This window comes from Micropterus dolomieu, linkage group LG04 (genome assembly GCF_021292245.1).
Source record: "Micropterus dolomieu isolate WLL.071019.BEF.003 ecotype Adirondacks linkage group LG04, ASM2129224v1, whole genome shotgun sequence".
Lineage (NCBI taxonomy): Eukaryota > Metazoa > Chordata > Actinopteri > Centrarchiformes > Centrarchidae > Micropterus > Micropterus dolomieu.
The window spans coordinates 17,414,611-17,430,769 of NC_060153.1; the positions used below are offsets into that span (position 1 = coordinate 17,414,611).

Consider the following 16,159-nt stretch of genomic DNA (forward strand, 5'->3'; position numbering starts at 1 on the left):
AGTAAGTATTCATGTGATATATTGTATGGATGCATGTGTATAACAGCAATATAAATATTATAGTAACATGACATTATTTACCACTTCATAGACCCAGACAAAGGCAAATACAAGGCCCTTGGAATTCATCACAGTCTGGACATATGGCATGGTGCGAAGAATCAGGGTTATTGAACTATGTGCAGTTGATGGATGACGGTATGGAAGTTTTCATTGCACTCAAAGACAACAGATTTTGTTTACTTTCCTCTGCCAGAAGATGTGTTACTCATTCTAGACATTTGGTGTAGTCATTTAGTGTTGAACATTTATACTTTCACCTCTACACACAGACTATAGTTGAATGCCTGTATTTTACAGTAATATTTATTTTTCTCTTTTCAAGGCAGCAAAGATAAAAGGAGAGTCCATCCTCTTCAACTTGCTGAAGGACATAGTCAACCATTTTCGGTGGACTGCCGACACACGTGGGCAGTTTCTTGTAAGCACACAATTTTATTATATCTTTGAGTAATTTCATTAATTGCTATATTAAGGACATATTTATAGTGCATTTTTATGTCTTGCAGGCATTATGGGTTGGCATCCTTCACCATGTCTGCAACATTCACACCTGGACTAAGGGAAGTTGCAAACACGGGCACCTTGAATTGGATCAAATGCGGGGAAAGATGTGGATCCAGAGAGACTCCCAGTGCCACAAAGCTTTAGTGGATATAGTTCTCGATAAGAGGTGGCAGAAAGATGTTCACAACTATCTGCAATTCAGGTAGTGTGGCTATACTTTTTCACACTGATGTATATTAGTAATATTTATGCTTACTGCTCATGTACACAGAAGTATGTATTTGTTTGTTCTATCAGATCGACTGCAGACCTAGAGTCATTCCAGAATCATATCCTGATGTATGCCAGCAAGCGCTATGCTTTCAGCCCATCAGTTTATGAGGCAAGAGTTCTGCTTGCTGCTTTGGACTACAATTTCCACCGGAACCGACCAACAATGAAAACGTTGGACGGCAAAGAGATGTACGTTTTACTTTATAATATTCCCATTCATAGTACAATATTCAGCCCATGTTTTATATGCAATTGATTGTCTTTACACTCACGGTTTTCTCTTGTTCTACTTACAAACTGATATTAAATGGTTGTAATTTGTGTAATTTCAGTTTCAAAAGATTGTATAAGAAGAATGCTAGAAGATACAGCGTATATGCCTTGAAATCTGAAAAAACCTACGGATACATTTACAAGTTACAAAGAAGGATTGTGAAGAACAGACTCACAAGTGGAGTGGGGATGCCTAGAAGGAGGAGCCTTCTCCCAGATGACCCCAGACAGCTTGGTTTGGTGCCCCCCGTACCTGCACCAGCCACATCAGACTTGTTACAGAGACAAATCAGAAGAGGTCTAGGTAAGTTACATAAATTTGTTGCCTATGTTGTACCATATTACATGTCACTGAATAATATTTACATTACAATATAGTCTGTAACTATGTTTGATGGCACTGTCTTCAACAGGACCATTATTCCAACCAGCATCTGATGTGGAAGGATCCCCAGAGGAGATCACCTTGCATGTGTCCTGGTACTTGTCAGGCAGGATCACGAGGGAAAGAACTTCACTGACAAAGTCATAGCTTTTACTCTTCAAAAAGAGAAATTTATTAACATTAAATTCTGTTCCTACCCTCCTCCAGTGGTAATGTAATGTTTTTCCAATTTGTACACATTTCATCTTATTCTGCTAAGTACACTGTGACCAGCGCATATTATTTTCAGTAGGTAGCCTAAATTACAGTTTACAATTTGAACAGTAATGATAAGTAAGGCTACAGCTGTCCCCTATTATGTAAATATAAATAACTAAACTAACTGGAATTGGAAATGTCATGGCAAAGTTTGAAATTCTAAACACATGTTCAAATGTATATAATGAAAATAAAAACACCATGTGCTTCTATTTGTTACCTTTTTATTTTTTCGATACCATAGAACTGCAGTTGAACAACTATAACACTATATAACTATAAAGCATACATCAAATTTAAATAAAGAGGGGAGAAATATGAATAAATATATATAGAAATGTAATAATAAATCAAATGTTAACTATGTACATTTGTTTGATGCCTTGATGATGCTGAGGCAGGTTTGTGAGTATTTGTGTGAAACGGTATGACCATGCCAGAGGGCCTGGAAGGAAATTCACAGTCCAGGAATAAAACCCGTGTAGTGTCCTTGAGGATCAGGGAACTTGTCTCTAATCCTCCCAACACAACAACTAGGGACGACAAGTTGGTTTCCCTGGCCTAAAGCTCCATGTTGCCAATAGCTGAAGTGTCTATAGGCACCATAGCGGTACTCCCTGTTGTCATCCCCAGGCTCCCAGATGTTGCCTAATGCTGTAATGTCCTACCGGTACTGCCTGTGAATGCGAATAAAGCCTTCTTCAAGGCAGTACTGGGAGAAGTGTAGCAGTAGGCTCACACAGTTCGCTTGCTCCTGGCCACAGCATTTTCCTACAGTTACCACAAGTACACCAAGGTACTACTGGCACTCCGGCAGAAGGTGGGGCACCATGTCTGCGCTGATGCATCATCAAGGCATCAAAGACCAGGCCTGGCTGCCTCTCCAGCAGAAGGGTAGAGAGCTCTGTATTCTTCAAGGGTCATCTCTTGAAGAAGTCTGAAGAAAGAGGACACAGGGAAAAATACTCAATATGCAATATTCTCTGCTTCAATATTCTGGTTACTCTCGATGTTGATTTTAAGATTGTATCCATTCCAAATGAAATATACCGGTACTCATAATTACTATTAATATTTAATGCACTACTACTATTTATCATTACACTTCTGTTGATGCTGTAAATTACTTTACATGTCCACATTACCTTTATTTAGATTTAGATTTAGTAATTTTTATATTTAATTGACATGCAAGCTTAGCAATTGTGACCAAGAATTTCCCCTCGGGTATCAATAAAGAATTTGTGCTTCTGATAAAATAAGGCTTTATAAGTTGCATGACATTATGTTGGCAACATGGTACTGCATATTAGGGTTTGCAGGCTGGCCAGTGTTTGCTCAACTTGTATAATATGGCTTCATATAATCATTGTTGCCAGTAAATGATACTATTATCTAACGTTACAGTACCAGGGGTACATGTGCACAGATGCTGCTATGTAAATAACATTATCACTGTGTGCTGGGGTTTGTCATAAAGTGCAAACAGGTCAGAATATAATAACGTTACAATAACCTTATAAATACAAACCTCGGTAACCTTGGGTTCCTTTAGAGGGCTTCCACTCTTTCTTCGTCATCTATTGAGCCATCACTCTAGGTAGGTCCTCTGCCTTTCCTTGCCCTGACAGCACCTCCAACACCTCTGCCTCTCCGCCCTCTTCCTCTCCCTCTCTCTCTTACAGTTATCTCCGGTAAATGGACTTCTGCATTTAGATCACATTGACATGTGCTCGTTCTGTCTAACATTAGCTTCTTTTTCCTTCTTCTTCTTCTTCTTCTTCTTCTTCTTCTTCCTTGTGCTTTTATTGTCAGCTGGCAAACAACTAATTGGTGCGTTACCGCCACCAACTGGTACGGAGTGTGGATCAGACCTTTATACATCTCTGATCATGGAGAGAAATACTTCTGTGAGTGATTAGTTGGACTTAGTGGGCGGGCCACAACACGTTGATTGACAGATAAGGAAGAGGAAGGAAAAAGCAATACACAATAGGTCTCTAAGGAAAAAGCAATGACAATAGGTCTCTAAGGGAAAAGCAATGACAATAAGTCTCCTTGGGGAAAGGCAAAAGCAAATGTATGTATTTATTCTTTTATTCATTCAGTCTTTCTTTGATATATTTCTGCATTTATTTATTTATTCTTTTATTCATTCATTCTTTGATATATTTCTGCACTTATGTATTTATTCTTTTATTCATTCATTCTTTCTTTGATATATTTCCGCATTTATTTATTTATTCTTTTATTTATTCATTCTTTCTTGCATTTATTTCCCCATTTATTTATTTATTCTTTCATTCAGTTCTGTCACTTTGGATGTTCCATAGTTTTGAGAAGCAGATTTTTTAAATTTTAATTTTCTACCCTGGTGATCATCTTGTAACCCCTTAAATAAATCTCATACATGATTGGTAAAAACAATTCTACAAATATATATGTGAAGATATAAGGGGTATGGTAGTGCAAACTCTAGTATTATGGTTTTTTAAGAGTCATACTGTACTGAAGGATAGGTATCTATTGCATCTGTCAGTGATAGTGGTAAATAGTGGCCCGTCGGCCAAATCTGTCCCTCCAATTATTCAGCTCCCCAATGAAAGTCCTCTTTCTCAGCTTGCATAATTTTTCACAAATCTTTTGTAGATAAAAATTTAAATAACAAGCTTGTGTAAATCTGAATAAACATGAACATGCAACAAAAAATCTAATCAATGATTTGTGTCTCAAACACAAAAACATGGCGTGCTGATAGAAAGTTTTATACATTTGTGTACATGAGCAATTTTTTGCCAAACGAGTTGTACAGTAACATAGACTAATGAGAAAGATCTAACATCAAAAAAGTTTAATAATTCTGTTTAATTCTTATGGTACTATATTATTACACATATTAAAAATACGTAAAAAATAATGCAAAAAATATAGTACACAAATAAACTATGTTGGCCCCCTCACTGAACAATGCTTAAAAAAATTAAGCATGGCGAAAGCTAATTGCTGACCCCTGGTGTATGTGGTATACAGAATACCATCAGAAAAAAATCTGGGGCCTTGACAGAATAGATGACAAGCACATCTATCATTTATTTGAGCTGATGATCAAGAATCTGCTTTGTCAGTTCAATTAGTGGCAAAGATATTTGTGAAAATAGCTTGGATGTTCACTTCAAAGAGACTCATGCATGCACCCACTGATTTATATTAGGTAAAATAAATGACTTAAATTACATCTTATAATATCCGGGACTAGAACATCCAATATCACTTTAACTAATTCTAAATACACTGGAAAATAATACACATATTGTACTATAGGATTCTATTTGTAAGCATTTTTAAATTTTTTTACGACGTACTCTTGAAGAACTATTACTCATATAATGTAAAAACATTCAAATAAAACAAAACAAATACAGTAATAGTAGGCAATTGCCTGTTTTTGTAATTAAATCCCCCTGGCACACCTCAACCCATTTCTCTAAGTAAGTGAAAAGGTAAATACTGCTATTAAATATCTAACTCTGGCTTTGACCTCTCCACAACACCTCTATTGCAGGTCAACGGGGGGGTTTTGACTTGACAAATTACAAGTCAACCCCTATTTACTTGATTAGTTTCTCCTACATGGGCAGGGTGCCACTTGGCTCTCAGAGGGCCCCTCTGCCACGATCCAAGTGATTACAGGAAATGGAGTTAAGGAGATGAAGGCACTCCTGAACAAGAAGAGTTTAATCAGCAAACCAAGACGAGATCACTAATTTTCAGGCTGTTTATCTTCGAGAGTAGTCATAAGTGGCACTTTTGTCAGACTGGACATCTGTGGGCCAAAGGGTTGGTAATTAGCTCATTATGATGTTTAGTTTTAGCTTTTAATTGAAATCCCAACATATATGCCACTGTATATCTGAATAATGGCTGTAAAATAGACAAAAGTCTGCATTAGCTGAAACGCCTGTAACAGAGCCGCCAGTATTTTCATTTCATGATCATCAAGCTTCACTAGAAAGGACCACGCCACCAATGGATACTTTTCTGTTCTTTTATTGATGGACAACAAGAAGCAAGCATTGCAATGCTGCTCGCTGTGTTCGAGGCATTGCGGGTAAGCTACCGTAGGGAGAATCTGCCATAGCGCCTGGGCACGACAGTACCCCTAATGATACCACGGAGAAGAGGGAGTAGATGCAGAAACAAGGTAGAGAAAGGGGGGGGGGGGGGGGGGGGGGGGGGGGGGAATGCAGATTGTGAGAGCGAAGAAGAGGACATGGGTTAGCTGATCACGTGAGGGTCCATCTGATTCCTGCTAACAGGCAAAAACTAAAGCTCTGTAAACCTGTAGTGAAGACATCAAAGAAGTGGACTAGTGAAGTTTTTGAGGACCTCCAGGCGTGTTTAGACTGCATTGACTGGGATGTTTTCAAGAATGCTACCAACAATCTGGATGAGTTTCCAGAGGCTGTGACGTCCTACATCAGCTTCTCTGAGGACAGCTGCATTCCAACACAGACCAGGGTGAGTTATAACAATGACAAACCCTGGTTTACAGCTAAACTCAGACACCTAAGGTTGGAAAAGGCGGAGGCATTTAGGAGTGGTGCAGGGCATTAAAGTACAGGTTTAGCAGGGAGGTGCGAGAAGCTAAACGACTGTACACAGAGAGACTAAAGAACCAGTTCTCTGCAAACGACACCACTTCTGTCTGGAGGGGGTTCAGACAGATCTCACCTGGCAAATGAGCTGAACCAGTTCCACTGCTGCTTTGAGAGTCAGTCGGACACCATCCCCTGTGACTCCTCCGCTCAGCTTCACCCCCTCCCCTCCTTTCTCCATCACAGAGAGGGAAGTCAACGGTCTTTTCAGGAGGCAGAAACCCCGCAAAGCAGCTGGGCCGGACTCTGTCTCCCCATCCACCCTGAAGCACTGATCAGCTGTCTTCAGTATTCACAGACATTTTTAACACCTCACTGGAGACATGCCATGTGCCAGCCTGCTTCAAAGCCTCCACTATCATCCCTGTCCCCAAGAAACCAAGGACCACTGGACGAAACGACTACAGACCCGTCGCCCTGACCTCTGTGGTTATGAAGTCCTTTGAACGCCTTGTGTTGTCCCACCTAAAATCCATTACAGACCCACTCCTGGAGCCCCTGCAGTTCGCGTACAGAGCCAACAGGTCTGTAGATGATGCAGTAAACATGGCCCTTCACTACATCCTCCAGCACCTGGACTCCCCAGGAACCTACACCAGGATCCTGTTTGTGGATTTCAGGTCTGCTTTTAACACCATCATCCCGGCCCTGCTGCAGGACAAGCTCTCTCAGCTGAACGTGCCTGACTCCACCTGCAGGTGGATAACAGACTTCCTGACAGACAGGAAGCAGCACGTGAAGCTGGGAAAACATGTCTCTGATTCCAGGACCATCAGCACTGGTTCCCCTCAAGGCTGCGTTCTTTCCCCCCCTCTCTTCTCCCTGTACACCAACAGCTGCACCTCCAGTCACCAGTCAAGCTCCTGAAGTTTGCGGATGACATTGACATTGGGCTCATCTCAGGTGGGGATGAGTCCGCCTACAGTTGGGAGATCGACCATCTGGTGACCTGGTGCACCCAGAACAGTCTGGAGCTCAACGCTCTGAAGACTGTGGAGATGGTCGTGGACATGGAGAGCACAGCCTCACCCTCCCCCATCATCCTGTGTGACTCTCCAGTCACCACTGTGGACTCCTTCCGCTTCCTGGGCACCATCATCTCCCAGGACCTCAAGCGGGAACTGAACATCACCTCCCTCACCAAGAAGGCCCAGCAGAGGATGTACTTCCTGCAGCAGCTGAAGAAGTTCAGCCTGCCAAAGACAGTGATGGTGCACTTCTACACCGCCATCACTGGATCCATCCTCACCTCCTCCATCAACATCTGGTACGCTGCTGCCACTGCCAGGGACAAGGGCAGGCTGCAGCGTATCATTCGCTCTGCAGAGAATGTGATTGGCTGCAATCTTCCTTCTCTTCTGGAACTGTACGCCTCGAGGACTCTGAGGCGAGCAGGAAAAATTCCAGCTGACTCCTCCCACCCCGGACACAAACTGTTTCAGACTCTCCCCTCTGGCAGGAGGCTGCGGTGCATCCGGACCAAAACCTCTCGCCACAAAAACTTTCTTCCCATCTGCAGCTAGCCTCATTAACAAGGCCTGGGTCCCCTACTGACACTCCCCCCTTGCAAATGATACAAATCTCTCTGCACATGTAAATACTGTTTCACCTCGTGTCGGGCACAGACCTGGAACGTCGCACATATTTGTTGTTGAATGTTGATCTTTTTTGTTGTATATTTTTATGTTGTCAGTTTATATATTTATATGTACACAATATTCTCTTCCATCACGTCACTTCTGCACGGCACAGACCCAGATTAATGTATACAACGTTGTTCTTCTATTCCATATTTATATATTTCTACATTTATTTATGTTGACTGTATGTTTGTCTACGTGTAGCACCTTATCACCACAGCAAATTCCTCGAATGTGTAAAACACTACTTGGCAATAAAGCTCCTTCTGATTCTGATTCTGATTTATGTAAGTTTGGAAGTGGCATGATTGGTGTATGGTCCTGCCCCTAAAACTCTGCTGGTAGCTCCACTAAAAAATACAACTTTGTAGACACTGAATTTATCACACAAAATGTACAGACACTGTTAGTAAATGCCTTATGGCCATGTGGACAATTGGGCATAAATGGCTTTGCAACACCACTTGTGTATCAAGGCTTTCTAAGCTCCACACGCTCACACAGGTGTTTTCAGTTATCATGGCTGATAATGTGTCCTCTCAGTTTGAAGTTAGGTGGAGCCACGCTGGGAGTTTACTGTCACTGCTCCAACTCCATTTACCTAAAACTACCACATGTGAATAATCCTAATAGGTGCTGGAAAGACTGCAAAAACGGGAGAGTCACAGAGCTGTCATCAGTATATGAACATTACCATAACACAGTATCTGAAATAGTCCTGACAAGAGGTCTAATCAACCATAATAGCTTTAAACATTCAGTGCGGGTACACCATTGAGCACGAGCTTCAGCTTGTGAAGTTATTTCTGTAGGCAGATTGTTAATATTGTTATTTACAACGTCTTAGTTGCCATTGTGAGATGGGTGATTTTGAAAATGTAATAGTTCCCATGAAAAGGAGTGTTTGTGTCTCCCGGTTCTCTAGAAATATAGTGAGTTTGTCTATTTGTGACAGGGATGATCTGTCTGACTGTGGGTCTGATATATGCTCCTGAATGCATCAAAGAAGCTAGAGATCCAGTATCCATTTCTGTGTTGGTTTTCATGAATAATTTTCACAACAGTGCAGAAAATAATCTGAGCCAAAGGGAGACAGGCAAGGAGCAGCGAGAGAAGGGAGAGGTAGGAGTAAATAAATTATCACTGAGGAAAAAGGTGAGGCATCATTTGCTAACAATGATCTTATGTCTATTCAACCATTAGACTTCTTGGCTGTTTGTTGTGACATAAATGTTAATTTACATGTTGTGGCAAGTAGAGCGTCATTTAATAACACAAATACATTTAGTTACCAAGCTGTTTCCGTTTATACATACAGCGGAGATGTTGGTGGGCCGCCTGGATTTATCAAACATGGAAACGGTTGACTTCGGTTTTCACTAAAAGAAAAATAAGAAAAGGTCTAATCATGTCTAGACCCCATGCCATGAAACTTGTTTTGATACATTGGGTGCTGTCCAAACTAGGTTTGCCTGGAGTTTATTTTTTGATTTTCTTTTTATGTTTGAGGTGCATTGACCCCCTTCCAAACTTTGTGGTGTTCAGTTACCTCATCTTCCATTTCAGGGTAGATACATCACAAGATGACAAACAAAGGTACAAAGAAACAAACAAAGGACTTTGACCGAGTACAAGGAGGGTGAGAGTGATTACACTTGAGTGCTTTATGGCAAAAATCATAGCTTTGTTATCACTCCCTTTCTTTGTGGTGTTCATTTGTGGAAATGTATGTTACTAACTCGACCTTTTCCCTCTCTCATAGTTTTGTGCTTTCTCTTCCCTCTCCTCTTTCTTTCTGTCACTTTCTGCAGGTGTTTCTGGCTCCGGACCTGTGGGGTCTGGATCTGTGGTAGCGGACTTCCTGATGCCCCCATGTTCCTGCTCGACACCCTCTGCTACAATTATTACCATTACTTCGAATATTATTACTATTGAAATGCTAGGAATTCTTTTTCCCAAATGTATCGCATTTTTAGGTGGCCTAAACAAATGCTCGAAAGCTTCGTACAAAATTCAAGTTTGGTGAAAATGTACATGTGAAATGGTTGTTGCGAATGGAAAATGGCTCGCTAGCACACCTTAAAAAGCAGCCCCAAGGCCGTGTTTCACCAAATTCCAAAAACTTTTCGTGGCAGATATATCATGTTCAGACCTACAACAAAGCCTCTGGGAGTGATGCCCTACAACCAACAGGAAGTCAGCTTTTTTGACGATTTACAGGGTCCATACTTGCATGTACATGCTCATGCTCATGCTCACATCTGTATCAAATTTACACGTTTGATAAGAGTCCCGCCCTGAAGACATATACTGTACAAGCCTACTGGCAACTGGAAGTGACTACATTTTGCCGTGATGATGTACAGTACTTCTAGACAGTTTGCCATATCCACTTCAAAACTATCTCAGAAAAACCTTAAGACATTGATGATGTTACTTCACAATATTTTGACATTACATTTCACCCTGAACACATCTGCAATCTGAATGGATTTATTTAATCACTGAGTAATATTCAGTAAGATAATTACTGGCAAATGTATTTCTGCATCAATTTGGGGCAAAGAAAAAACTAAAACGATTTACAGACTGTAACAACGGTTTGTAATGAGCCATTTTCTCACTCATACGTAGCTGTTAAATAGATAGAAAATATGAAATGTTCGAATATTAGATGGACGCATGGTGTAACCTTATGTTACCACGACAGCAGTGGGGAAATGATGGGGGCGATGAAGAAACATTTAGAAAATCTCTTTTAAGTGACTCGTACTAACAGAAAAATGTTCATCGTGTTATTATTATCCTGATATATGATGCTTGTATGGAGACAAAAAGGAAACAGGATTTGCTTTGCTGACCTGCTGCCGTTAAGTGCTCCAGGATGATTTAGCTTCAGGTGTTCGTGAAAAGCATTTTGTGCTGCTGTGATAAGTCATTTACAATTTGCAGAGCTCACAGAGCACCACGTCGCTGAGTCTGAGAAAATACTCCCAAACAGATCTGCACTCAAAAAAATACTGCAAAACACAAAAATGATAGTTAGACACATTGTTCTTGTAAATGCATCGCGTGTCACCAAGAAAATAGAAAGTGTAACTGTTGTGCTAAAATTATAATGGAGTCCAACTTAAAATTACATTACAGTACAGTGTTTCTGATCATTTTGATTGCTCAAAGTTGTAAACCAGGCAGAAAATAATAAACTAAAATAATACAATGATGTAGTGCCACTACATAGTAGCAGGTATACAGTCTATGCCTTAAACTGTACCATAGCACGGATTCAACACATAAACACCTGATGTAGAACATTGTAATGAAGTAGTATTTATTGCAGTGCCGCTGTATTGCATTGCATTACATCATACAGGTTTCTTTCTGTTATTATTTCTCTGCTCACTCAGTGTATAAGCAGGGTGACGGTGTAATCAGCATGTAATACCCCAAATCATTCCTCTAAATGCTTCTCCCTGCCAGGTGCTAAACGCACACCTCTGATATCCTACAGCACTTGTTCACACAGTCTTTACCCTCTACACTCCTTTGGCTGGCTAATGATATCACAACAGAGAAGTGCAGAGTAAATGACAAAGAGAAGCTAGCCGCCTCGGCACAGACAGGAAAGTCTATTTTTACAGCATAGATCTGCTCCCAGTGGTTGCCAAGACAACCAGTGCGACATTGTTTAATTAGATTTAATTTCAATTCATACCAGTCCTGTAAAGCCACATGTATGAATGGCGTGCGGTCCCATAAAGAGGGGGCAAAGAAAAGATACATTTTTCACATATTCTAACAACAGTTAATCATATTGGTCCTGAAACACTCAAATGAGCCTTTTCTTCTCCTTCCTCCTGACTCAAGCTCTAGTATGAACATCTTCTGTTAAGCAGTGAAAAATCCACGTTAACACTGAATGTGTCACAATATTGCACCTTTATGTAGTTTATGCTTAATAAAGAACCATGTTTGTCTTCAGTGCTCTAAATTATGATCCAATTTGAAAGTATGTAGGTATGTGAAGTGTCTCCTGATTGAGCTGCCTTGAATTGGACCTGAGAGCAACAGCACTGAAAAACTTTATGCTTTATGAAGATAGTTGATAGTTGCAGCCCTGCAGTGTAACCTGGTTTAGGTTACTGCATGGTAGTACTTCTCAGCGAGGGAGAGGCACCCTACAAGGATCAGCACCGGAGGAGGCATGTTGCTGATTTCAGTACTTTTCAGTTCTTTTTTGTAACATATGCCCTAATTTAACCCTGCTTCACATTGCAGATTTTTCTCTTGTGCTGTCAGTTGTGATGTATATCTGGAAAACCGGCTGTCATGGATGTGGATGTGGATGTGGATGGATGGAGAATATAATGCATCAGCTAAGTACATTATACAGTATATAATCTGAAGACAACAATGCACAACACCTTCAGAATTTTTATTCATCTCAGTCAAGATTTTGGCTTTTGACAGTCTTGTGCCTTCTAATTCATCCAGCTAGAGAGAAACAAGTGGAGGCAAAAGGGGAAAGAAAGACAGACAGACAGTAGGTGGAACAGATACAAGGAGGCTGGAGGGGGGCTGTCATCAGAGCCAGAATGTGGGTGGTGATATTGACTGCTGTTTCATTACCCTTGAATAGGCTATTGATCAGCCTGTTATGAAGCTTTGTGTATTTCTGTGAAACACACTACACACACACAAACGCAAGCTCACACAAACACACTATGCTGACAATACGCTGTCTTTCATCGTAATGATTGATTGGTAGACACATTGACACTTGGTTTCGCTCTCTCTACCACTCACGCACGCACAGATTCCCACACACAAACACACAATCAAACTAGTGTACATGATTCCTCCCACGCCATCACCCGCCCCACACACACACACACACACACACACACAATACCCTCTCTCGCATCTGCAGCCTCCCATCACAATGCTATCTCTGCTCATTATGTCTCCTTTGTGTCCTTGCCCTACCGCCAAGAGCAATGGGGCTGGAGCTTCTATTGTTCCAAGGCCTGTCTATCAAGTCGCATTGCCGGCTTATCAAAATGAACATTACCATAACACTGGACCTGCTGGCATCTCAGGTGCAAAAAAAAGAAATACCAAAGGTGAGCTGAGCAAAGACCACAGTACAACTATACATAATGGTGTCTTGACATTTCCAAAGCGACAGGTAATAGAGGGCTAATAGCTTTCTTGGTCTGTGTATATGTATGTGTGTGTGTTTGAAAGTTTTTTTTTTAGTGGTGTATACTTGTGTGCATACAGAAGAAGTTTGTATGTGCAGACATACAGTATATATAGCTGTGTTGTAGGGCTGTCCCCGACTAAGGATTTACATAGTCGAATCAGAATCATCAAGTTCTGCTTATAGTTGACTGACTGTTTTTGTGCGCCGCGATTGCGAGCAGGGGGGGTTTACACATGGCTTTAATCTTGAGAAGCTGCAGAGCTGCAGTCTCTATTCATTCAAATTTCCAGCTTAAGGGCCCGTGTCCACCAAAGCGTTTTTTGCCAGCTGAAAACGCCACCTGCGCTTCTGAAAACGCCTAGCTGGGAGCACTAGGGAGGCGCAGTGTTTTTTTTCGAGACGCTGTGGTTGCTATAATACATAATTTCCGTGGAAGCGATGTGCTGCAAGTAGGGTAGCCTACTTACAGTTTTTTTCAATTGGATTAGAAAGCATACAGTCTCACTCATAACACACTGGCCTACAAAAAACTGACAACAGGGAGCATTACATAAATGAAGGACTTTTATCTTTGAAGCGTGAGCGAATAAATTAGGTTTTCATTATACAATAACATATTTTCACTTTGATGGTACTAAAGTGTATGTAACAAGAATGCAACAGAAATGCAGCAATTTGCTTCTTTATCCTTTATATCTGTGGATAGTATTGCAAACTGAAAAATTTATACAGTAATACAAATAAGAAACACCTCAAACACACATAATGTACAGTACTTCAGGGTGCTAGTCCTCCCTCTGCATTTGGCCACAAGTTCTCATCAACATCACATCTTATGTCTTCCCTGGCGATGCATATTGGAAAGTATCTTCTGGAATGTCTAATCCAACCCTGGCAGTCTCCAGGAGAAGTGTCTCCATATCGCGCATTCATCGTATCCAGTAAGGTCATCTGGTCATGTGGATGGTGGTCATACACCTTCCATCTCCCTGCTGAGAAAAACTCCTCTATGGGGTTTAGGAAGGGGGAGTATGGAGGCAGGAACAGTACTGACATCCAGGGATGTGCAGTGAACCAGTCTGTAACTGCAGCAGAGTGGTGGAATGCCACATTATCCCACACAACAACAAAGATAGGGCAGTTTCTTGCTCCTCTCTCCTCCGCTGGTGCAAGGCAATTCTGCAGGTCATTCAGGAAAGACATGAGCCTCTCCGTATTGTAGGGGCCAATGAGTGGTTTGTGTAACAGCAAACCATCATTGGACAGTGCTGCACACATCATGATGTTAGCTCCTCTCTGCCCTGCGACATCCACGGTTGCTCTCTGTCCAATCACATTTCTTCCCCTGTGGCGTGTTTTTGCCAGGTTGAATCCAGCTTCATCCACAAAGATGAATGTATGTGCAGTTTCCCAGGCTTCCAGCTCCATTACTCTCTAAAATACAGTAAATACACAGTTTTAATGGACATCTTAACTGGACATATTGATAACGGAGTTCTTTCACATGTTCACAGTTTCTCTCAAATGGTGCAGTGTACAACTGCTTCGTCCTTATTTTATGTTTCTCCAGGACTATGGCAACGGACGGCTGGGTAAAAAGTGACAGTGACGAGTGTAGCGTTTTTCCCAAAGTTGAAAATTTTTCAACTCTCGATGACCGGAAAAAAAACGCTCAGCGCCTCGTCAAGCTCCTGGCGTTTTTATCAGCTAGTAAAAATGCGGCGCTCCCATTGCAATGAATTGAAAAAAGACGCTGGCGTCAGAAAAAAATGTTTTGGTGGACATGGGCCCAAACTGAGGCTTTTAGAAGACCCTTTTCTCTCTCTCTCTCGCCTGCCATTCACCGGTCTTGTGTGAGTTTTGCGTGCATTCCATGCTGCCGACAACTACATGCACGTTGCGGTTCCTCGCGGGTCTATTTCAAGTAGCTGGCTATTTAAAAATGATAAAATATTCTTTGTGTGCTTCATCAAGGGTGATAAATTATCCGAAAGTCCTCGCCACAACACCAGCGTCTCCTTCTCTTCAGCAAGAAGACACACACACACACACACACGCTATGCTTACACATGCGCACTGACGATCCAGTGTTGGGGTTACAATTTTGGATTTATTTACGCACTTTTAAAAACATTTATTGAAAGTTTAATTCTTTTTACATGTTTATTTACAGCATTAAATGTTGAAATGTATATTGTAATATATATAATATTAACTTATTGGGAGAAAACTGGTAGTTCTATGTAAAATCAGACATGGGGCACCCCCATATCGCCAAAATGGCATGATACTTGTTTCACTGCGAAGCTTCCACTGTGATGCTGCTTTCAGACCAAAAGCGAAGCGAGCGTTTAGGGCGGTGAGTTTACAAAGTCAATGCAAAGACACGTAGAGCCGCGATTTCCTGTTGGGCGGCACAAAGCAACGCTAAGGGGGCGGGGCCGGCGATGCAAAGACAACGCGAAGGAATTCAAGTGAGTTGAATATTTTCAACTCTAGCGAAAAAGTCGCATGACGCTGAGTCGCGATAACCTATCAGTGTTGAGATTATCTGTACGTCACTGAGGCTTCAGAGCGTTGTGTGGAGAGGGCCGGGCAGAGCAGGGGATTGAAAATCTGCTGGCCGGCTGAGAGCTGCTGAAGAGGAGCAGGGTGCAACGCTGCAACCATTGGACAAATAAACACCCATAGTCGGTCGGATTCGGCTCTGACAACTACACCGATTACTCGCGGGAGGAGCCTGGAGTTAACTGCTTTTATTAAATTAGCTTTTTACTTTAGTTTTTGAGATTTCAACGTTGATTTATCTTCACTGGAGCTTCTCAGCTGCTAGCTTCCATGCACATCCGGTTCCAGTGTTGTTGTTAGAGTCGTTAGCTCTGTCGGACTACGACTTCATATT

The 16,159-nt window shown here is 41.5% G+C and overlaps 2 protein-coding genes across 3 annotated transcripts in view; both read left to right on the top strand.

Moving 5' to 3' along the window:
• Positions 1-16,159, top strand: part of LOC123969872 (bMERB domain-containing protein 1-like) — a 37,695-nt gene that overhangs the window by 10,111 nt on the left and 11,425 nt on the right. The gene's annotated exons all lie outside the window — the stretch shown is intronic.
• Positions 107-1,968, top strand: LOC123969871. 2 transcript variants are annotated; one of them, XM_046047628.1, is made up of 6 exons: positions 107-198; positions 386-481; positions 570-769; positions 865-1,029; positions 1,173-1,417; positions 1,527-1,968. In XM_046047628.1, exons 1-6 carry the CDS (start codon positions 193-195, stop codon positions 1,643-1,645), a joined length of 831 nt encoding a protein of 276 aa, XP_045903584.1. In that variant the 5' UTR covers positions 107-192; the 3' UTR covers positions 1,646-1,968. The 2 variants fall into 2 exon arrangements, with proteins under 2 accessions (XP_045903584.1, XP_045903582.1); XM_046047626.1 differs by having other exon boundaries at positions 162-481.